The following is a 19,780-nucleotide window of genomic DNA, read 5'->3' on the forward strand; positions in this document are numbered from 1 at the left end:
CTGGTAGGTCCGTTTCTTTTTTTATTTTCTTGATGTTTTTATTAGTTTTTTCAAATTTTTATCCTCCTGAACAAGACTTCAGGGGAAAGCCGAAAGCTTGAAAAAGTAAAATATTTTCAGGAATCTGAATTTCAAGTAAGTAAAACGATGCCTTATTTTTGATACTTCGATAAATGTCTTGAATAATAAACGAAATCTCACGAGTATGTTCATATATGGATATCTCTATACATGTAATTCCTTAGAGAATATTGAAATACAAAATTCTGATTATCATTAAAGTACTCAAACTAGAATTAATCAACTTTTTTAAGATTATATAAATTAGGTAAACGTGGTGTGTGTTGGTGTACATTCACTGCACTTAAAAATATGAAGCGGTCAATCTTCGTACCGTGTAATCAGACAAGAATTCGAGTGAAGCTCACTTTGACAGGCTTGAATAGAAATTCAAGACAGATACGAGTGTTAGGAATGGATTCCTTGAAAGAAGAAATACATGAATTAATGATGTCTAAGCGTCAGAGTAAAATATTCTGAGATTGTGTATGAGAGAGGTACGTGAGTGCTTGAATTGAACGAGGATCAAAACACCGAAAGTATTTTATTACATAGAACAAACAATAAACTATTTTCAAATGATTAATGGGAGCTCCTCCGTGGCTAAGCGGTTAGCGTACGCGCCTTTGGTGTGGGAGACCCGGGTTCGATTCCCGGCGGGAGCTCATGTGGTTCGGATTCCACGTTAATCAGTAGGTCCACGTCTCATATAGCCTCGTTGCTGAAAGGGACGCTAAACTAAAATCAACTCAACTCAACTCAAATGATTAATGTTGTAGAGAAGCAAATGAAGAGCAAGCCATGAAACTGTCGGCATCCTTTTCTCGTCTGTTGGACCTTTAATTTGATGTTTAGGGTACCGGTATTCATTTTTTTTTTTCCTGTTTTGGATGCTGTCATAAATAACTTAATTTGAAGTGCTGTGAATCACTATTACCACAATCAATGTTGACATTCCTTCCATACTAAGAAAAAACTTCCCTTTTGTTACCATTTACTTATTTATTTTTTTTATACAAGGAACAGACCCATTTTCATTAAGTTAAGCTTCTTGTTTCTCCCCCCCCCCTCTCTCTCTCTTTTATTTTTCATTTCCCACTTTTCTGTTCGACGTTGTCAATCTTTCTTAAGAGAGCATTAACGAAGGAACCCTCGTTAGGGCTTTGTTTATTCGTTGCTCTTTTTAATAGAGGAGAGAGTGAAGTGCCTTGCATTTCGGAAGGGTTGCCAGTCAATACAACGAAATTTAATTACGTACGTAAAATATCTTCAGAAAAATAATACAGTTGAAGTGCTGGTTTGAGGAACGTAAACTGCTTTTTTAGTTCCATGACACATTTTCCAGGATTGAAAGCTTACATCTGTATTTTAATTTTATACTAGCATGAAAGCTGAAACCACGTGCAGAAAACGCGCACTGTACGCACTTGACTACGGAAGGACATAGTTGGATGACATGAACTATGAAAATAGCTGTAGGTTGCATTCCATATTCATTCGACTGCAATTCCATGGACTTTCCCATAGGCAGTTTAGAAATCTGAGGTGTATGCTGTGAAAATCTGGAATTTGGAAATTTTAAAGACATTTTTAGTATTTTTGTCTTAACACTATACAATCTTCTTCTTCAGAACCCAAAGTAAGGCATTTAGGAATTTAAGTTAAGGGTTGAGGAATTTAAGTATTACAAAATTCTATATAATATGCCCTAATAAAAAGAATGATACAGACTCTTACCAGATATGATTATACTATTCAATTATCTATCACTGCTTCAGTTTTCTTAGTTAAATCTACTATATATATATATATATATATATATATATATATATATATATATATATATATATATTATTGTGAGTGACGTTAATTCCTAATAGTGCACGATCAAGTTAATAGGTGTCACTATATGCACTACATACCTGCCTGATGCCAATAGATCCGCTAGTGTGCAGGGAATTAACAGATTTAAAACTATTGTCACGATGTAATTGCATCATAAACGGTATGGTTTCCATTTAATTATTTGAAAATGGATAATCAATATGAGTGTGCTTTGCTATTTATTATTATAAGTAAAGAATTAGAACTTTTAATTAAATTTCTGTTGAATTAAGACGTTTAATTAAAATTGAACAACGTTGGCGTAAGTACGTGGTGGGACAGGGGAAGAAAATAGAACTTCTGACAGGAAATCATATCAATTTCTTACAATATTTCTTATTTACATTGAAATAAATACTATCCGTTTCATCGTATGAATTGCTGAATATTATTTACGCATTATTTTATAGTATACGAACAATGTACTGTTCTTTTTTTCTTTATTTCACTCGTGATGGGTAGAGGATTGATTTGAGTGGTAGGTAGGGGGAATCTAAGTGGATAGAAGATTGATTTAATGAAAGTATAGAAAATCTAAGCCTTCTCCATACAAGGCGGTTGGAAAGGTCTCTCTGGAAGGTCAGATTTACAAGAATACCTTAGTCAAAAACGTTCTCACGCATTTACTCGTAGGTTTGTTTTATGCAGTATAAAATTTTCTTTTTCCAGTGAATATTTACAGAAATAAAAGATTCTTTGGCATTATATAATACGTTGGATCATAATATGTTTCACTTATCTTCAATGCTATAGCGTGAAAGTAAGTTGAATTAGTACTAGACAGATCGTCACGGTGATTCTGTTCAGTTCTGTTCACCGCTTTCTCTTCAAAGTTACGGTCCATTAGAATTTTCATTGCAACCAGGAGAATATAAAGTTAGAACTACGAGAAGTGTTCCTGATATCTTAATTATTTCTTCGTAATTTATATCCATAGTAGAGTAGCTGTTTTGTATTACTGTCTTCAAAGGTGTGTATACCCTGACATCACTTCAAGCACTCGCTCCTTAATATTAGCATATTATATAGACACTAATCCGGATTGGAAGTGTTGATACGATTTCCTATTTCTGATTGTAAATCAATTCTCCACAATCTTTGGTTTTCAAAACCGGTCGTTCTTGTTTCCTCATAAAATTTATTTTAGTGCTTAATCAATCAGCTAAGCGTTTTTGCTGAAAAATACAGTGAAATTTCTGCAAGTTGGACACCTGCGGTTTTTACGAGTAGAGGTTTGTATCATAGCCATGCTATGTAATAAATAATACTACACTACAACACGCGTAAATACACTATTATGTGCGAAACAGTACTTACTTAGTATGTTGCTTTTGTTGAGTACTTTCATATTATGTTCATAGCCTATACAAACATTGAACTGTGTAATGCAATACAAGGTACACACGGAAAAGAAAGTATTTGACAGTTGACAAATTTTCTTTTGCCAATAACTTGGTAACAAATAAATTAATTTGAATCTTTGTGTTCTTATTCATAGGATAGTTATAATTTGATAACTTGCCAAAGTCGGTATTGTAATAGGTTAATTTTTTGTTGAGTTATTAAGAAAATAATGTAGTCAACTGAAAAATACTGTCTTTCGTGACTGTACATACACTGTATTGCAGTTTATAATGTACGTACTTGCCTTAGCAGTTCGGTGAACACAACACTTGAACAGTAGCACACGCAGTAATAAACACACATACACACAGAAATTGGTATTCAGAGGAAAAATTTTGCTCAGCTATATAATATGGCACTTAGTCAGAATTTCAAATTTTCATGAAGTCATTTACGAGGGTTTGTTTCTTCTTTTGTAACTTGTTCTTTATCTACATATTTTCAACCAATTTTCTCACATCAAATACAGCTGGCCACGCTGCCGAACCCTTTCACTTGTTCTCAGAATTTAATGGTTGTTTCCTCATGAAAATAGGTAATCTGTTCTACTCTCTCACCCATCACTGTTCTACTCTCTCACCCATCACATCTTCTCGGCATTCTAGCAATCTTATCTCGCAAATTATCAGATCATAACTTGCTTTCAACGGTTGATTCATTCTTCTTTACCTTTGTGGTGTCGATGTCTTTTTAGGTGTCCAACTTGTGTGTCCAAGGTGCAAGATAGAGGAATATTCAGCTTACAGGAGTTCCAATAAGTAGAAATCAATAGTATTTTTTTTTTCTAGTTTCGATAAAAAGTGTTCAAGCTTAGGGATTTCATTGTAATAAGGCTATCTTGAAATTATACACAAAAAATGCTCCCATCAGATGAATCCATTGGCTTTTTTGTATGTTAACATCAGTGGTATTTCAAATTACTGACAAACATTCTCAAGAAGTGATTTTACCGTATAAGTGGAATGCAGATTAGAGATACTGTGCTTTGCGTAATGGTAGTATTTTCTGTGTTGCAGTGTATTAAACTGTATAAAATTGAAAATATTTTTTACTGACAAATAATTTCAACGAATCAACATCTCGCTGCTGTTTGACAACCCTGGTTCTACCTGCTCTCTTTTGGTCTAATGAACCGGAAGTCGGAACTCTGTGAAGGAGAATAGGTAGAAGGGGTCCGAAGAAACGGAAGTGTGGTTCATTAGTGAACACATCATCATCATCTAGCGACTCTTTAGAAACGTGCGACATGACGTTTGTCTTTTAGCATCCGAATAGACCGTGTTTCTTAAACTAACAAAGTCGATATGTAGAACATAGATAATAGTTGTTTGTAGTAAGGATTTGGAAGATATCTATTTTTTTCGGGGGGGGGGGGAGGATATTCAAGAAATAATATTGTATTAGGCTACAATATTCTCTTTTTAATAAACTTACTGTAAAACATGGTAGGAATATTGCCTTATCAATGTTAAACAAAATGTAACGCTTTTAAAACAGTATATTTTAAAGAAAAAAAAAAAAAAACAGTAGCATTCGAAATTAAATGTTAAAATCTGTAATGACAGACGAATTTCCCATATTTTATGATTTAGAGTGATAGTCAATAAGATGTAAGCTACCAAGATTTCCATATCTAAATGAAAAAATACTTATTCACCCATATTTTTTCTTTCCTTTTTTTCTATTTCTGTCAACTTGTAAGTCACAGCTAAAAACTAGTCTTTAAAAGTTGCTCCTTGTAGCAAAATAATTGTTCACTTTGAGAAGAAACTGTGAACAACGATGATTCAGCGAGTTGTGTCTGGAGGATTTCCCGGCTTAGAGCTCAGGATTTTTCCGTGAAATTCTTTGATTTCCCCTTTTTAGCCCTCTCTGATATTCTATTTTTCCATTGTGGAAATTGGTATTGACTCATCACTCGACACACGAATTAACAATATGAATAGATCATTCATATTACAATCATATCTCACGTGCATTTACTATCGTAATCCCAAGTATTATACGTAATAACTATTTGGTCTTCTTCATTGATAGTTAATTTGTCGCAACTTTAGCTTCCGTACCAGGTCGTTCTTATCTTCATTTGGACATGATTACTCTCTTTTAATGTAAGCCTTCATTTGCAATTTTCCTTCTCCCCCATTTTTACCTTCTACTTGATCGTTTTTCATATTATCCCTAATACATAAGGCATTTCCTTGTCAAATTCCTAACCAGCATCTTTTCTTTTTCTGAATCTCTATTATTCTCTCGTCTGCTTCCTTCCCCATTTGGTTTTAGTTTCATCGTGCTAATTTTTGCTGTTGTTGGAATCCACATTTCGAACTCTTTCTGATCATTTTTCATCGCGCTTTTGTACCTGTGTTCTGTCTCCATATAGTATAATATTTCACACACACATGCTATACCTAACGAAGCTTTTACGTAGCTTTGTATTCAACGACTCATAAAATAGTTATATTCTTTCTAAAGTCTTCTTTCGCTATTCCTATCATTTTTATTTTCCATTCACATTTCAGATCTCTACTTGTTTTGTAGTTTAATGTCCTATGCTTATACTCCGAAGTTGAGGGAAACTGATGATAACGAATGAAGACGGCAGAATTAAGAAATCGAGAGGAAATGGGGAAAACCCTGAAAAAAATCCCCACACATGGTTTTCATCCATCACAAAGATCTCTTGGCGGGAGCTGGGATCGAACCAGGATCCTCACGCAGTAGAGGTGAGGGGTATAGTCCGTAATCACTGCTGTCCCCTCAGATCTCCACTAATAATATCACTAGATATCTAAAACTAGTAACATGTTGAATTTTCACTGATAAAAACTTTTATGGTTAATACCTTTCTTTTTATTCCACAACTATTACTACTTTCATGCTTGTAAGATTTATTTTCATTCCATATTCCTCAAATTATAAAACATCCTGTTAATTTTTTGGTTCACAATTCCACTAGTTGCGAGCATGTATAAAATGATTCTTTTTTTTTTTTGCCAGATTTTTTCACATACACACACATGCACAACTCAGTCTATAAATTAGACACCACAGAAATTAATGTCTAATGTTGATCCCATATTTAAAGATTTCTATCATCTGATCCTACTTATTAAAGAAGAAAAATTTGTTTTAAATTTGATTGAGGTGTTATTGAAGTTTCCAAAAGGAATGATTGAGATAAGATTGATTGATTTATGGTTTAATTGGGACGTCAGCATCGAGGCCATTTGTCCCCGTCACGATCATTGAGACAGGAAAAATATCGTAATTTCATTGAATATGCCAAAAGTAGGAGCCCTCACCGTTGTTCTAGTAGCTGGCGCCCTTGGTACATAGATTCCCGGATTTGATTTCCGGGGGAGAGCATTAAACGCATTATGCTGATTCGGATTCCACCTTAAACTGTAGGTCCACGTCTCATATAGCCTCAGTGCTGTAATGGGACGTTAACTTTAATAAACAAATCGATATTAATTTTGAGACTTACTGTTATGCCCGATATTCTAAGGAGGCGGATGGTAAATGCAAGTAATAGTGGTGAAAAACATAGTGAAATGAGAAAGCGCAGGAAAAAAAATCAGATATCCCGTACTACCATGCTGATTTTGATCACACTAATATGGGCTAGAATCGAACCAAGGAATCTTCGTACCAGAAATGAACGTTCTACTACTGAGTCGCTGTGACTTCCCGGGAAAGTTTTCGATTGTGTTTGAACTGACGCATTACATTTTGCTCTTTTTGTCACTTCAGTATCGAATATCTGAAAACATTGTTAGTAGAACACTGAAACTGACAACACTTTTTTTTTTTTTTTTTTTTTTTTAATAACTGTAGAAAACACTTTGTGTGAAACATCAAAACTAAGAGGACAAATGTTTCCTGTTCTTTGTACTGAAATGCGTTATCAAAAGACTCTTCATCTTCCACCGTCTCTTTCTGATAGAATGAAGAACTTTTAAATAGAATGCTCTACTGAACTCGCTAGCTTTTTTTATTTTCTTTCATCGCTTTGGCTAGAATCCTTGAAAGCAAAAAGAGCACACAGCCGTAAGAAAACCCTTCAATTATCATGAGTTTATTTCCAATTGTTATTTAATTCGTTGTGGACGAACACTCACGTTCTTGAGGTGGATAACAGTTATGACGAACAATAAGGCACCATTTGGCAAGACGTGTACTTTGTACATCGTTTTTTTTTTTTTTCCTTTCTTTCCAACTAAATTCTTTCAGATACCGTTTTCCATGGTTAACCTTATGAATGTTTTGTTCTGGAATCCGATAAATTCATGAATTCTGAACTTAGATTCCCCTCCTCAAGATCACAAAAAATTTTAGAGTAGATATTTATCGGACATATCTATTATCGGTGCAGTGTAAGGCTATATTATACAGACAACACCGTATCACAAAATATGTACTAGACGCATCAATAAATGATCCAAGAATCTATTCGTAAGTACGCCAGTATACCGAGAAACTTACTTAAACACCTCTATGGCAAATTTACGTTTTTTATTACACTCATTGAAGGTAAATATACAGTATACTGTACATAATTTTCAGCTATTTGTTTTAACAATGAAAACCGCCCAACAGTCACTCAAATGCATTTGTGCTCATTTAATAGCAGTGTTCGGTGCTCATTGAAGATTGCATAGTCAGTGTTGCTACTTGTTGGTCAATCATTGAACTACTAATGTGGCACTGTCTGTGCTTTCCTTGTGTTTTAAAACTGTGTTTCTATTGAGTAAACAGGGATGATCGAAATAAACAATTGCTCGTTTGTGTATTGCAGAAGACCAATTTTGAATGTTATATGCCAAGTAACACTCATATTATTTTTATTTGCGTTAAACCGTATTTGAGAAAAAGCATGTACAGTATACTGTACATTTTACCCACAGAAGTTCTACTCCGTGCAGTGTATTTTTTTTTTTTTTGTTGTTGAATTCTGGTTGCAGCACAGGTAAAAATAAAAATCTTTCAGTTTTACGTCCCACGATTATACCGGCTAAGTTAAAGGAGACGGTGATGATGAGAAATGGAGGAAATGGTCGAATGAAGAACTGGGAGGAAACGGAAGAACCGCAAGAAAACCCAGGCACATGGTGTTTGTCTACCACAAAGTTCACTGACGAAGTGTTAAAATGGAGAAAGTAGAAAATCCTCCTACTCGTGATGGTCAGGATTAACCAACCCGTTGCAAATATCAGACATACGAAAAATTCAGGTCTCACTTTCTTTGTCAAAAATACCAAGTAGGCCTTACAGTTGTGTCTAAACCAAAAAAAGAAATTGTTTCTATGAATTCCACCAAAAGTGATTTCCTATGGTGCGTAATAACAAAAGAGACCTTTCTGTATATTGTACACTTTTTCATACTCGGAAAATCTAGTACAATGTTCTGAAATTTGTCATTTTGTGTGCACTATATACAAATGCTACAGGGAAAATGTACATTATAGTGTACATTTTGAAAAATATATGTAGATGTATATATTTAAAATTTTCATTATAAAGTGCCTTAAGGGTCCAAAATAAATGTTGATGACCAATGATTATAGTTTTATCTCAACTAAATCAATGTGTCCCTAAAGCATACCTAAGTTCGATATCTGTACAGTATACTCTACAAATCCACTGAGGAGGTTAACTGCAATTAAAAGTACTCGAAAGCTATTATGAACTGTATACAAAGATAGAGGAAGAAGCTATAAACGCCAAATTAATAAATATCTCAAAAACGCAATGAACATACTCATACATCGGAAACAGAAACGGTGTTTAACAAAGTTAGTAGTGGCTCAAGAAAAACCAAAATTGTGGTTCTAACAACCCTCTGACATACATCAAAAGTGAACAAGCGAACAATGAAACAAATGAAAATTCTTCAAATATATTGAAGGGATCTTTCTGCATGTGGTGTACTTTATAATATTAAAGAAATTATGTAATGGAAAAAAAATATTAATATACCGAGTGTATCAAAAGTCCGGGGCCATAGACTAACTTGTTATGAGTAAAGATTTGAAAAAATGGAAAAGAGGGAGCACCGAAAGTGGGGCTGTTCGAATGAAACGTAAAAGCACGCAAGAATGACACGTTTGAACGTGCACATTGTTATGTGAAGGAATCTAGAACACTTCATATTAGTTTCCCAGCAAAGCTGTATAGTTGGTATGGTGAGGCCCCAAGAGAACAGCCTGCTCAACTGGTAACGTTGCTTTTTCATTTAACATAGGGCGTGTTACCAATATGGAGCCTAAAAGGCTGGTGAGATTGAAAAAAATCCGCCATTTTAGGTTGAAAACCGCCTATTTCCAACAACTGTTCCCTCTTTCCATTTTTTAATATCTTTACTCATAACAGAGATGACATATGGCTGCAGATATTTGATGCACTCTGTATGAATTGACAACATAAATTTCATTCATGATTATCTTTAGTCTAATCGTTATAGAATAACACAATACGGTTAAGTTTAATTTAATTGAATTTGCTTATTCTATGTTTAGTATTTGGCTTTCACAAAACTGCTGTATATAAGACGTAATACTGTGTATTTTGAAAAAGTCGATGGTGTTAATGTAACCCTCAAGTAAACTTGCAAACATGACAAGCAAAAATGATCATCTATCTTTTAACTGTAGTCAGTAACTTTGAAATGAAGACAACTTTTTGAGCTCATATTTGTGAATTTAAAGAGAACATGATATTTCTTCAAATTACAGTAAATTTGAACCCAAATCGGCTCTTATACTCCGAATGAGAAAAGAAATTACAAATGTAAACCCCACTTTTGCTGTCCACTACACTTATTGGCAAAATGGAGAAATGTCTATCACATATTGCATTAGATCTTTGGAATACCAATAAATCTTAAATAGCACTTGCCCACGCTGATCTAGTGGCTAGTTGTCCCCCAGTTTGGTACACAGTCCCCATGTTCGATTCCCGTTGTGAAAGCCTTGAAATTTCAACACATTATGGTGTTTCGAATTCCACGTTAAATTATAGATTCACGTCCTATATAGCCTTGGTGCCAAAAATTCCAATCCAATCAATAAATCCTAATAGCGAAGATAGCAGTCACGTCGCGTCTGTTCTAAAGTTATTCTCATTATGCTTTGGGGAAAAAGAAAGAACCTACTCTGATAATAGGCCTATAGAAGAATATAAGCATGTATATTTATACGTAATTATGTAATAAATGAATGGACAGTCATGATTTCTTGTGGCTGTATTAACCGAAACCCAGATCATATAATTAGGTTTCCAATTCTATAATTATGAATAGTTCTGTTAAAATTGTGTCTTTGGGAATCTAAGTAAACATGAAAAGCAAATGTCAAACAAATACTTACATCAGCTACTAATACAAACGAAAAAAAAAAAAAAAAAAAAAAGAAAAAAGAAAGAAAGAAAGGAAAAAATCTTGTCAAAATACAAGAAGCCTGCAATGTATATAATTGCCGTAATGAGTGAGTGTTGGTCGTCGTCTAGTAATTGATCTCAAGCTTTCAATGAAAGAGTAGTTTAAAGTTGACATTCAAAAGGTCTTTAATTATTTTGTTCGTCGTGCTGCGTACATTCATGTACTTATCATTAAGTAGTGTTGCGAACACAAGCTACAAGACATATACATCTTCACATAAGAAAGAAAAAAAAGCATAGTAAAAGAATAATTACTCGCGCAGTTTCAGATAATCGTTCTGTGGCTGATACTTTTAGTTCTTATACAGTCATTTCCCCTGTTAAAGTTTAACTTATGGTGGGTTTAAAGGAACACTAATCACCATTCATTTACCTCTTATCTTTCCAGTGTATTTTCTGTTGAGAAACAATATTTGCAACAATTCTATTAAATTCAAGAGATGGATATTCAAACTTAATATATAGGGTGTATCAAGAAGGATTTAACAACTTTGAAAACTCATATTTATTTATTACAGTAGAGCGTCGATTATCCGAAGTAATTGGGGGACATGGGTATTCGAAAAACTGGTTTGTTCGGATAATCGAACTGTACTGTACTGTACTCTACTGTACTTCTACAGCCAGTGCCAAACCGACAGAAGTGTGCTGATTGTTGAAACACAGCGACTGGCGGCTTGGCCGGTCAGCAGCGCCTTATGAAGGCCCCATTAGAAGCAATGTTCCGCCAGCGGTGGCTCAGTGCGGCGACTACTGTGGGGAAACTTGGTTTGGGAGTGAGGGGGATGATGGACGGTAGGGTGGGAGAGTAACAGGTGCGAGCGAGTACACACAGTTCGGTTAAGCGGTCGTTCGGTTGACCGACGTTCGGATAATCGACGCTCTACTGTAATTTAGCTCGTAGACATTGTTTTGGTGTCATTTTATAGTAAAATACATCAAACTTTTTATCTTATACCTAAAGAGGTTCAATGTGCCTTCCGTTGGTGATGACTAGAGACCGGATGTTAAGGAAAATGCATATTCTTTAATATTGAAGATATGATCAAAAATAACGTTTGAAAGTGTATATGAGGGATTATCGTTTCAATTTAACCTAATTTTATTCTGCCTATTTTGCCCATTCTTGCCTGAATGCTTTAGTGCCCAATGTTGCCTATTCTATGCATTCACTTCAAAATAAGACTTTATTGAGAAAAATGTTTAATTTAGTATTTCAAGAAAGGATTCTGCCTCTTCTGAGAAATATAAGTGTTGTTTATAGTGATGTCGTAAATCTTTGGACTGCTGTGTGCACTGATAAAGTGCTGTAAAACTTTGGACCGTTGTGTTTACTGATTAAGTGTATAAAATTTGGACTGTTATCAGGGGTAAAAGTGCGGGGGTCCTAAAATATTACAATGGACAAAGATAGGCAGGAGGATGGCATGACATCATGCCGCTACCTACCGTCCCCCCACCATTTCAGATCCACTTTTACCCCGGACTGTTATGTGTAGTGATAAAGTGCTGTAGAGAATGTATTTGTATTTACCAAATATGCATGGAATACATGTCATGCTTCATTTTTATACATACAGTAAAAGAAGATATTAACAAATACGTATATTTCTATATTCTTTGAACATTATCTATTACTTGAATTTATTTTTTAATTGTATTGAGTATTTATCTTCGTTATTTCGAGTTACATTTTAGTGTCGATTTTACTGCCTATTTTTTTAAATTTTAAGTGCGTATTTTTCAGGTTTTTAATGTCTAAACATCCGGTCTGTAGTGATGATACATCCAAACTGAAGTCTCACTTCTTCGACCAAGTCTTCGAACGTATGGAAACGACCTGAAGATTTGTTGTATCTTACCGAACATCCAGTTTCAATAAAATACTTACGCCACTGATAAATAGTAGCCCTACTGGGAGGATCTTTACCATACTTTGTACGAAAATTACGTTGCACAGTTGTCGCAGATGTGGATTCTTCAAACCAAAACATATAGCTAGCACGTTCGGGACCAGTAAAGACAGCCATCTTTGCAACTACCGCTAGCGCTTGCGGTGGCTTGTTTCTGAACTTTAGTGCTGCCAAAATGTCTTGATCCGTGGCAAATCCTCGACACACCTACGCGTTGAGCAAATAAGGGTTCAGCTGTTGCTAAGCAAGAGAGCCTTAACGAAAGGGAGTTGAATTCTTTCAGCCGATAGCAGCGCTTTTATGGAAGACTAGGTGTCGTCAATGTGATATATCTATAGCGTACTACGTGAGACAAAGCTTGATGTATTTTGCTACAAAATGAAATCATGTCTGTAATGAATCAAACAATATGAGTTTTCAAAGTTGTAAAGTCCTTTTTGATACACCCTGTATATAATATAATATTCTTTTCATTAGTCAAATTGTGTTTTCAACAATGAGAGAGAGAGAAAAAAAAAGGGAGGAAGAAACACTGTTTATTCTGATTGATTCAATTTGTTTTGGGGCAAAGTTTCGAACACCATCTCTTGAATTTGAATTGTTATGCATTTTTGTCACTCTACAAAATACATTGAGAGATACGAAAAATGTGCTGCCATCTATTTGCGGTAGTCGAATTTTCACATTCAGTAAAAATGAGATATTACCAAGCAAATACGAGTAGGAGACATTTATAAATATCTTTAATGTCGTTGCATCGTTTTGTTCTTTTTAAATTCCGGCAAACAATTAGACAGTATTCAGTGTGTAGGCGTGTATAACTGTTGAAATGTTGTAATACAGAAACCATTAAAGAAATACACTAAAATTTCTAAAAGTTAGATAATTTACAAACTATGCAAGTTGCAGAGATAACAAAGAGAAGAACAATCTAATATGCATTTCTCTTACAGATTTTCTTGGTTCCAGGAAAATATGTACATGGTCTGGGAGTATCCATCTTGTATCGGACCACTATCACCATTGTGTGTGTGTGTGTGTGTGTGTGTGTTTTTTTTAATAATAATAAATAATGAAGAATTGAATTGTCGCTTTCTGATTGAGACTTATGGTTTATGCGATTGTCATACTTTAAGTACGATAACTGACAGAATGTGCATATGTAAATGTAGACATATATGAAGAATCAAAAATGGTAGACGATGACTCGGTAATGAAGATCAGATTCGCACGAGCTCAAACTCTGATTGTATGGAGTAGCTTTTGTAGTGCTCGTGAAACGTGTGCTCGGATTTACCCAGGAAGCGGTCGTTTTATCCTATTCGTCCTCCATCAATAGAGTCGATCTTCGTTCGCATTCATCATCTTTAGTCTACCGGATATAGAATAACAGCACAACAGTGAACTTAAGTTTTAATTTAGTTTTATTTGACATCTCATCTTCATCGTCTTTGGTTTCTATAAAACTACTTTACAGATATTTTAAAAATGAAATAATAATATGCATTTTGAAAGCTACCCGAATATATTAATCCATATTCCTTTGCCATTCCATGATCATTGAAGTGTAGCTTACCACTTAATATATTCTTTCACAAAGTGAGCAGAATTATGTACTATGTTGTAGAATTAGTTTAAGGAGATAAACTTAAAACTGTGATATTCTAACCCCTTGTCTATTTTGTTTGATTTATTATAGGTGTTGATGTCACTGCTAACCAGGATGAAATATCAGATCATGAGACATTCCAACTTGAATTTGACCAATCAACAAAACGCTGGTATATCAGGACCATGCAGGACAAATATTGGACCCTGGAAACAGCCGGAGGTATTCAAGCAGTTGGTGACAAAAGGTGAGTTGCTGATGGAGATACTAAATTTCAGAGTATAACTAAGTTTAAATGAAATGTAACAGATTTCATTTTATAAATTGACTTTATATTGGGTATTGTCTTCTAGTGGATGCCTACGAATAAAGGTCAGAATACATATAAAGAAGATTGAATGTTTCTCTTAAAATTGTTCAAATTCGATTCTGTGAAGCGATATTATTATACTATTTTAGTTAAAGAAAAACCTTCGAAATAACAAACTTGTGTTGCCTATCATTTTCATTAGAAATGTATTCAACCATAGAATGAATAAAAGCCTGATTCTTATTAACTCTACAAAATTGAACGTAAATTTTAGAAGCGGTGGGCTCTAGCAGAAAACTACAGCAATATTTTGTACAAGGTTCTTTAGTTATTAATTCAATATTAATTTCTCTTTAAAACGCGGCACACATTTTCTTGAAATTTTAGAACATAATTTTTTTTTTTGAAAAATCTCCTTAAAATTTCCGAAATTTAGAGTAAACCCTGCATCAGTAAATTATTTTCTTTTTATTGGCTCGATATATTAAAAACTGATGCAGTGTACTCAGACTATCACATTGTGTATTCTGTGATTTTACAGATAACTTCATCAGGAGAGCTTATACGTATATACAATAAGACGAACAACAATCTGACACTACAACCCAAGGAAGGTTGTAGCTGGCCGATTTTTGTTTTTGGTTAGGTGATGTGTGGTTAGCTCATACATTTCTAATCGTCAGTACATCCGTTTTTAAACTGCTGCTACTTCTTAATATACATATTTCCCCAATTTTCTCGCGATTGCTGGTATCAAAAAATAGTGCGTTCATCGAGTATAAAATCCAGAACCGTAAGGATCAAAGACCTTTTTTTTATTTTTGATCATGGATTTGATTACATTAATAATAATAATAGCATAATGTCTAAAATCAATTCATACTATGGACTAAGATACACTTAAGGTTCGTTGGATCATCTTACCTTTTAGCAATCCAGTTGACACGATTATTATTATTATTATTATTGTTATTATTATTATTATTATTATTATTATTGTTATTATTATTATTATTATTACCCACTTCCTTTGAGATCTTGCCTTATGTTATTCCTCACTTCTCGATCTTCTCAAAAGTAAACTGAAACTCTATGTACCTCGCCTGCGTATGCTAGCGATATGTGCGCATCTTGTACATTTGAACTTGAATATAAATGATTTAAAAATAAGAAATTCTCAATTCAAGGAAACCCTTAGAGCATTCACACTGCTCTCTACCTTGTTAGCAGCGTCTAAATATCAGAAAATAAGAAACGCCCCAGTTTAAGGAAAAAATAACATTGTCAAATGCCATTTATCTGTGCAGAAATCATTTATGTCTATTTTCCACCTGTTTTCTTAATATTCATTTAATGTGGTTGAAATGTGGCAAGCACTGTTCTAATACGGGTTGAGCTGTCTTTTATACAGTGGTGTGAAACAAAAGAAATTAAACTGTAAAACAACTTTTACTCTTTTTGATTAACGAATATATATTACATTTTATCACACACTTGTATATTTGACTGGAAGTAGACTCGTTAATATTGTCTTTTTTTTTAACTTTTAATTTTTACTCAATTTCTCCTTAATTCAAATGTGTGTGTATACATGAGGGTTGTTACAAAATTTTAAACGTACTTACGAACGGAGCAACAGAGAGTTTATGGATGGTTTTACTTCTCAACATAGTCCTCTGACAAGTCAACACAATTTGTCTATCGATGTTCAGGTGCGTTAATTCGGCTGTTAAAAAATGACTTTGTCGAGGGCGTGTAAAATTTCATCTACAGCGTGCATGACGTCCTCATCAGTCTCAAAATGAGTTCCTTCAAACTTCTTTTTGAGCTTTGAAGAGAGATGAAAATCAGAAGGTGCCAAATCAGGCGAATAATATGGGTCAGGGGGACCAATCCATAGCCACAATCGTGAATTTCTGCTATTGCAATGATTGACTTATAGCTAGGGACAATGTCTTGATGGAGAAGCACACCTGCTGTCAGTTTCTCACCACACTTCTACCGAATATTATTAACAGCTGTCGTAGAAGACCTGCATAGTACTCTCCAGTTACTGTTAGCACTTTTAGAAGATAGTCCACCATTACTATCCCTTCCGAATCCCAGAAAACAGTGTCCTCAGCTGGCAAAGTGATGGCTACAGACTTGGCCTTCTTCGGAGAGGGGAACGAAGGGCGTTTACACTGCTTGGAACTTTGTTTAGACTCTGGTTGGTAATGATGGATACAGATCTTATCTACTGTTATGAATCGAGTGCGAAAGAAATCTGAATTTGTCCGGAAGAGATGAAGATTGCCCCTTGAAATGTTGCGTCTGGTGAGCTTGATTGGATGTAGAAAGTTTTGCCACCCATTTCGCGGAAACCTTGCTCATTCCCAAATGCTGGGTGATAATTCGGTCAACGCTTGCAGCAGCCAAGTCCACTGTCTCAGCAGTCTGCCTATGGTCATTTCCCGATCACTCATAATGATTTCATGCACTTTGTTAATGTTTTCCTGAGTTAGTGCTTCCACGGGCCTTTCTGATTGAGCGACACCTTCAGTGGAGGTTCTCCCCCTCTTAAATTCGGCTGTCCATTTCTTCACTGTGGTATATGAAGAGGCAATATCACCTAAAGTAGCAGCCATGTCGGCGTGGATTCCCTGCAGTTTTAAACGTTCTTGTGGAGATATTCAATAACAGCTCTCGCCTTCAGTTTCTCCATTTGGTCACACTTTGCTCACTCTTCTGTCTTTCTGAACCTGTAACTACAGAATAAAAGTCTATATTAATACCACATTTGGTATGACATTATAGGAAGGTTCAATAAATACAGCCTAAAAGTAATACGTGTCTAGTTCTAATATTTCTGGGTTAGGCTTAGTATTTATGTAACAATCCCCATATAATATGAGAAAGTGGAAACTATGTAAGTAAACAGACATTTTGTTTATCACAATACATACCGGACGATAAAAATTATAATACATGTTCCTCCGATATTGGTAGTAATTTTAATGAAATTTTAGGAAGATGAGCTGTCAAATAAGCATGATATTAAAGTTCCTTAAACATAATAGTAATTGTGTGATACTTTGAAACTTGTTAAAGTTCTTGGATTCATTTTATCAATTAAAAGTAGCTGAATTCTATTCTAAAATTCACCATTTTCCGCCTCAGTTTTCCGTAAAATATAAAAAATACCTGTAAGTTGAATCGTGCTAATCAATATTCAGTTTGGTTCAGTTCAGTTTGTATTAGTGTGATTTTAAATAAGTAATGTTCAAATAATTCATCAGGGCTTTACCGTTTTTGTTTTAGTACGCACAGTTCGAGAAACACTTGTTTCAAATCACTTGATATGTTATTCTACGTTAGTTGCATGCATTGCTGCTCATGCACAGAAGTTGAAGCTCAACGTTATAATAATTAAAGGTTTTATCGTTATATTTACTTACAACGAAAGTAAAAACGTCAGGGTTTTATTCCAAGCTAATTTTAGAATATATATTTTCCATATTTTTTTATTTGTATTGCGTTATAGCCGTAACACGTGTACGAATTCATTGGAAAATATGATCAGCATTTCTAAATTCCAAGGATGAACAGGCTACCGTTTGTTTATAAAATAAGTGAAATTATATGTTGAAACTATCGTAGTATTATTGATATAGTTAATCTTTAAGATTGCATCCATGTTTTAACATATGTAGCGTACGAGGATTAATTTTACATCCTAGACTAGATAATCGTAGTAAATTGTTAACCAGTTAAATATGTCAATATTCTTACTTTTATTTTCGTTTTGTAATATATTAGTTGAAGAAAGTGCTGTGGAATACGTATTTTGTCACCTTAACTCTAAACTTAAATCATGGGTGTTGTACGCGTAAATAGCTTTGTTTTTCTTTCTTTTGTCCTGATAAACTCTTTTTCTTAATTATCTTACCTTGATTCCGTTCATTGTCATTGTCTCTGTTTAAACTAAGAGAGTTCTTCTAATTTGTAACGTATCAACCATTTCAAATCAAGGCAAATTGTAAAAAAAAAAGTGACTGACGGGACCGAGACTCGAACCCGGAACCTTCGGCATACTGTGCCGATGTCTTAACCACTACGTCACCCACTCGAGCTCGATGCTCTCACCTTGGACCACTGACCTCGGGCTACAGACCACCGCGATGAGAGCACCGAGCTCGAGAGCTCGAGAGTGGGTGGCTGTTCTAGAAAGTGGAATGGGGAGACCGGGTGTCCCTGTCCAGTTAGTCACTTTTTCTCAGTCACTTTTTCACAATTTGCGTTAGAATTCGCACCTATAAAAAGTATTTGGTGTGTAAAATAAGAAATAATAATTTGTTTCTTCCTTTCATTAGTATGCATTTCAAATTAGGCATTGAGTTTTATCATCATGCTTATTACATTACTTTAATTCCAACAATCGTTTTATTGGCTCGTTTCGCTGCAGTCATCAGGGAACACGTCTATATACTGACAGTAAAATCTGTGAAATGATTGTGGGGTTAAAGATGATAAAAATAATTTTAAATACGAAATTTTAACCATTTTATTTATTTATCTATATGAAATTGTTAATAACCATCATTATACAAATTTTTAAAACCTTAAAAAGCTTATTTAGTCAAAACTATTTGCTTACTGACCTTTTTTTCTTCAAATTTTCTCTGTAAAGCATATCTTGTGCTGTTTCGAATTCGTAATATGCAGTTTATAATGCGGAGCTTTAGTTTAGTTGCATTGTTAATATAATTACTTACCATTATTCAAGAGTAGAACTGAAAACAGAAAACAGTCATGAATTTCTGTCTCTTTTTCTTCAAGCCTCGAAAGGCAGAGAAAGTCTTGATTTCTTCCATTACGACCCGTAATTACAGCATGCTATCCGAGACTATCTTTTACTTAACTTGATAGAATACCTTGATTCGGAAAATTATTAGCATATGCTAGTTTGTGCCCCATTGTAACATATATACATTCGATTAATGCAGATCAATAGAAAAAGTACATAAGCAGAAATGCTTTCTAAACTAGACTATACTGAAATAGCTAAATAGCTAAATACCTTTTTGTTTGCAGCAATTGACTTATTTCTATAGTTGAAAAACCAATCAGTCACAAAGGATCATTTGTTTTGAAGTACAGTAGTGGCACGGGAAGTCTCAA

The 19,780-nt window shown here is 34.4% G+C and overlaps 1 protein-coding gene across 1 annotated transcript in view; it reads left to right on the forward strand.

Moving 5' to 3' along the window:
• The window catches only part of sn (fascin domain-containing protein singed), a 279,621-nt gene that overhangs the window by 246,855 nt on the left and 12,986 nt on the right, over positions 1–19,780 (forward strand). Inside the window, exon 3 of the mRNA XM_081731485.1 lies at positions 14,401–14,557. Within this exon, the coding sequence (XP_081587611.1) occupies positions 14,401–14,557 (157 nt within the window). The remainder of the gene's footprint in view (positions 1–14,400; positions 14,558–19,780) is intronic.

The sequence above is a fragment of the Thermobia domestica genome, chromosome 11 (assembly GCF_964235325.1).
Source record: "Thermobia domestica chromosome 11, izTheDome1.hap1.1, whole genome shotgun sequence".
NCBI classification, from domain to species: domain Eukaryota; kingdom Metazoa; phylum Arthropoda; class Insecta; order Zygentoma; family Lepismatidae; genus Thermobia; species Thermobia domestica.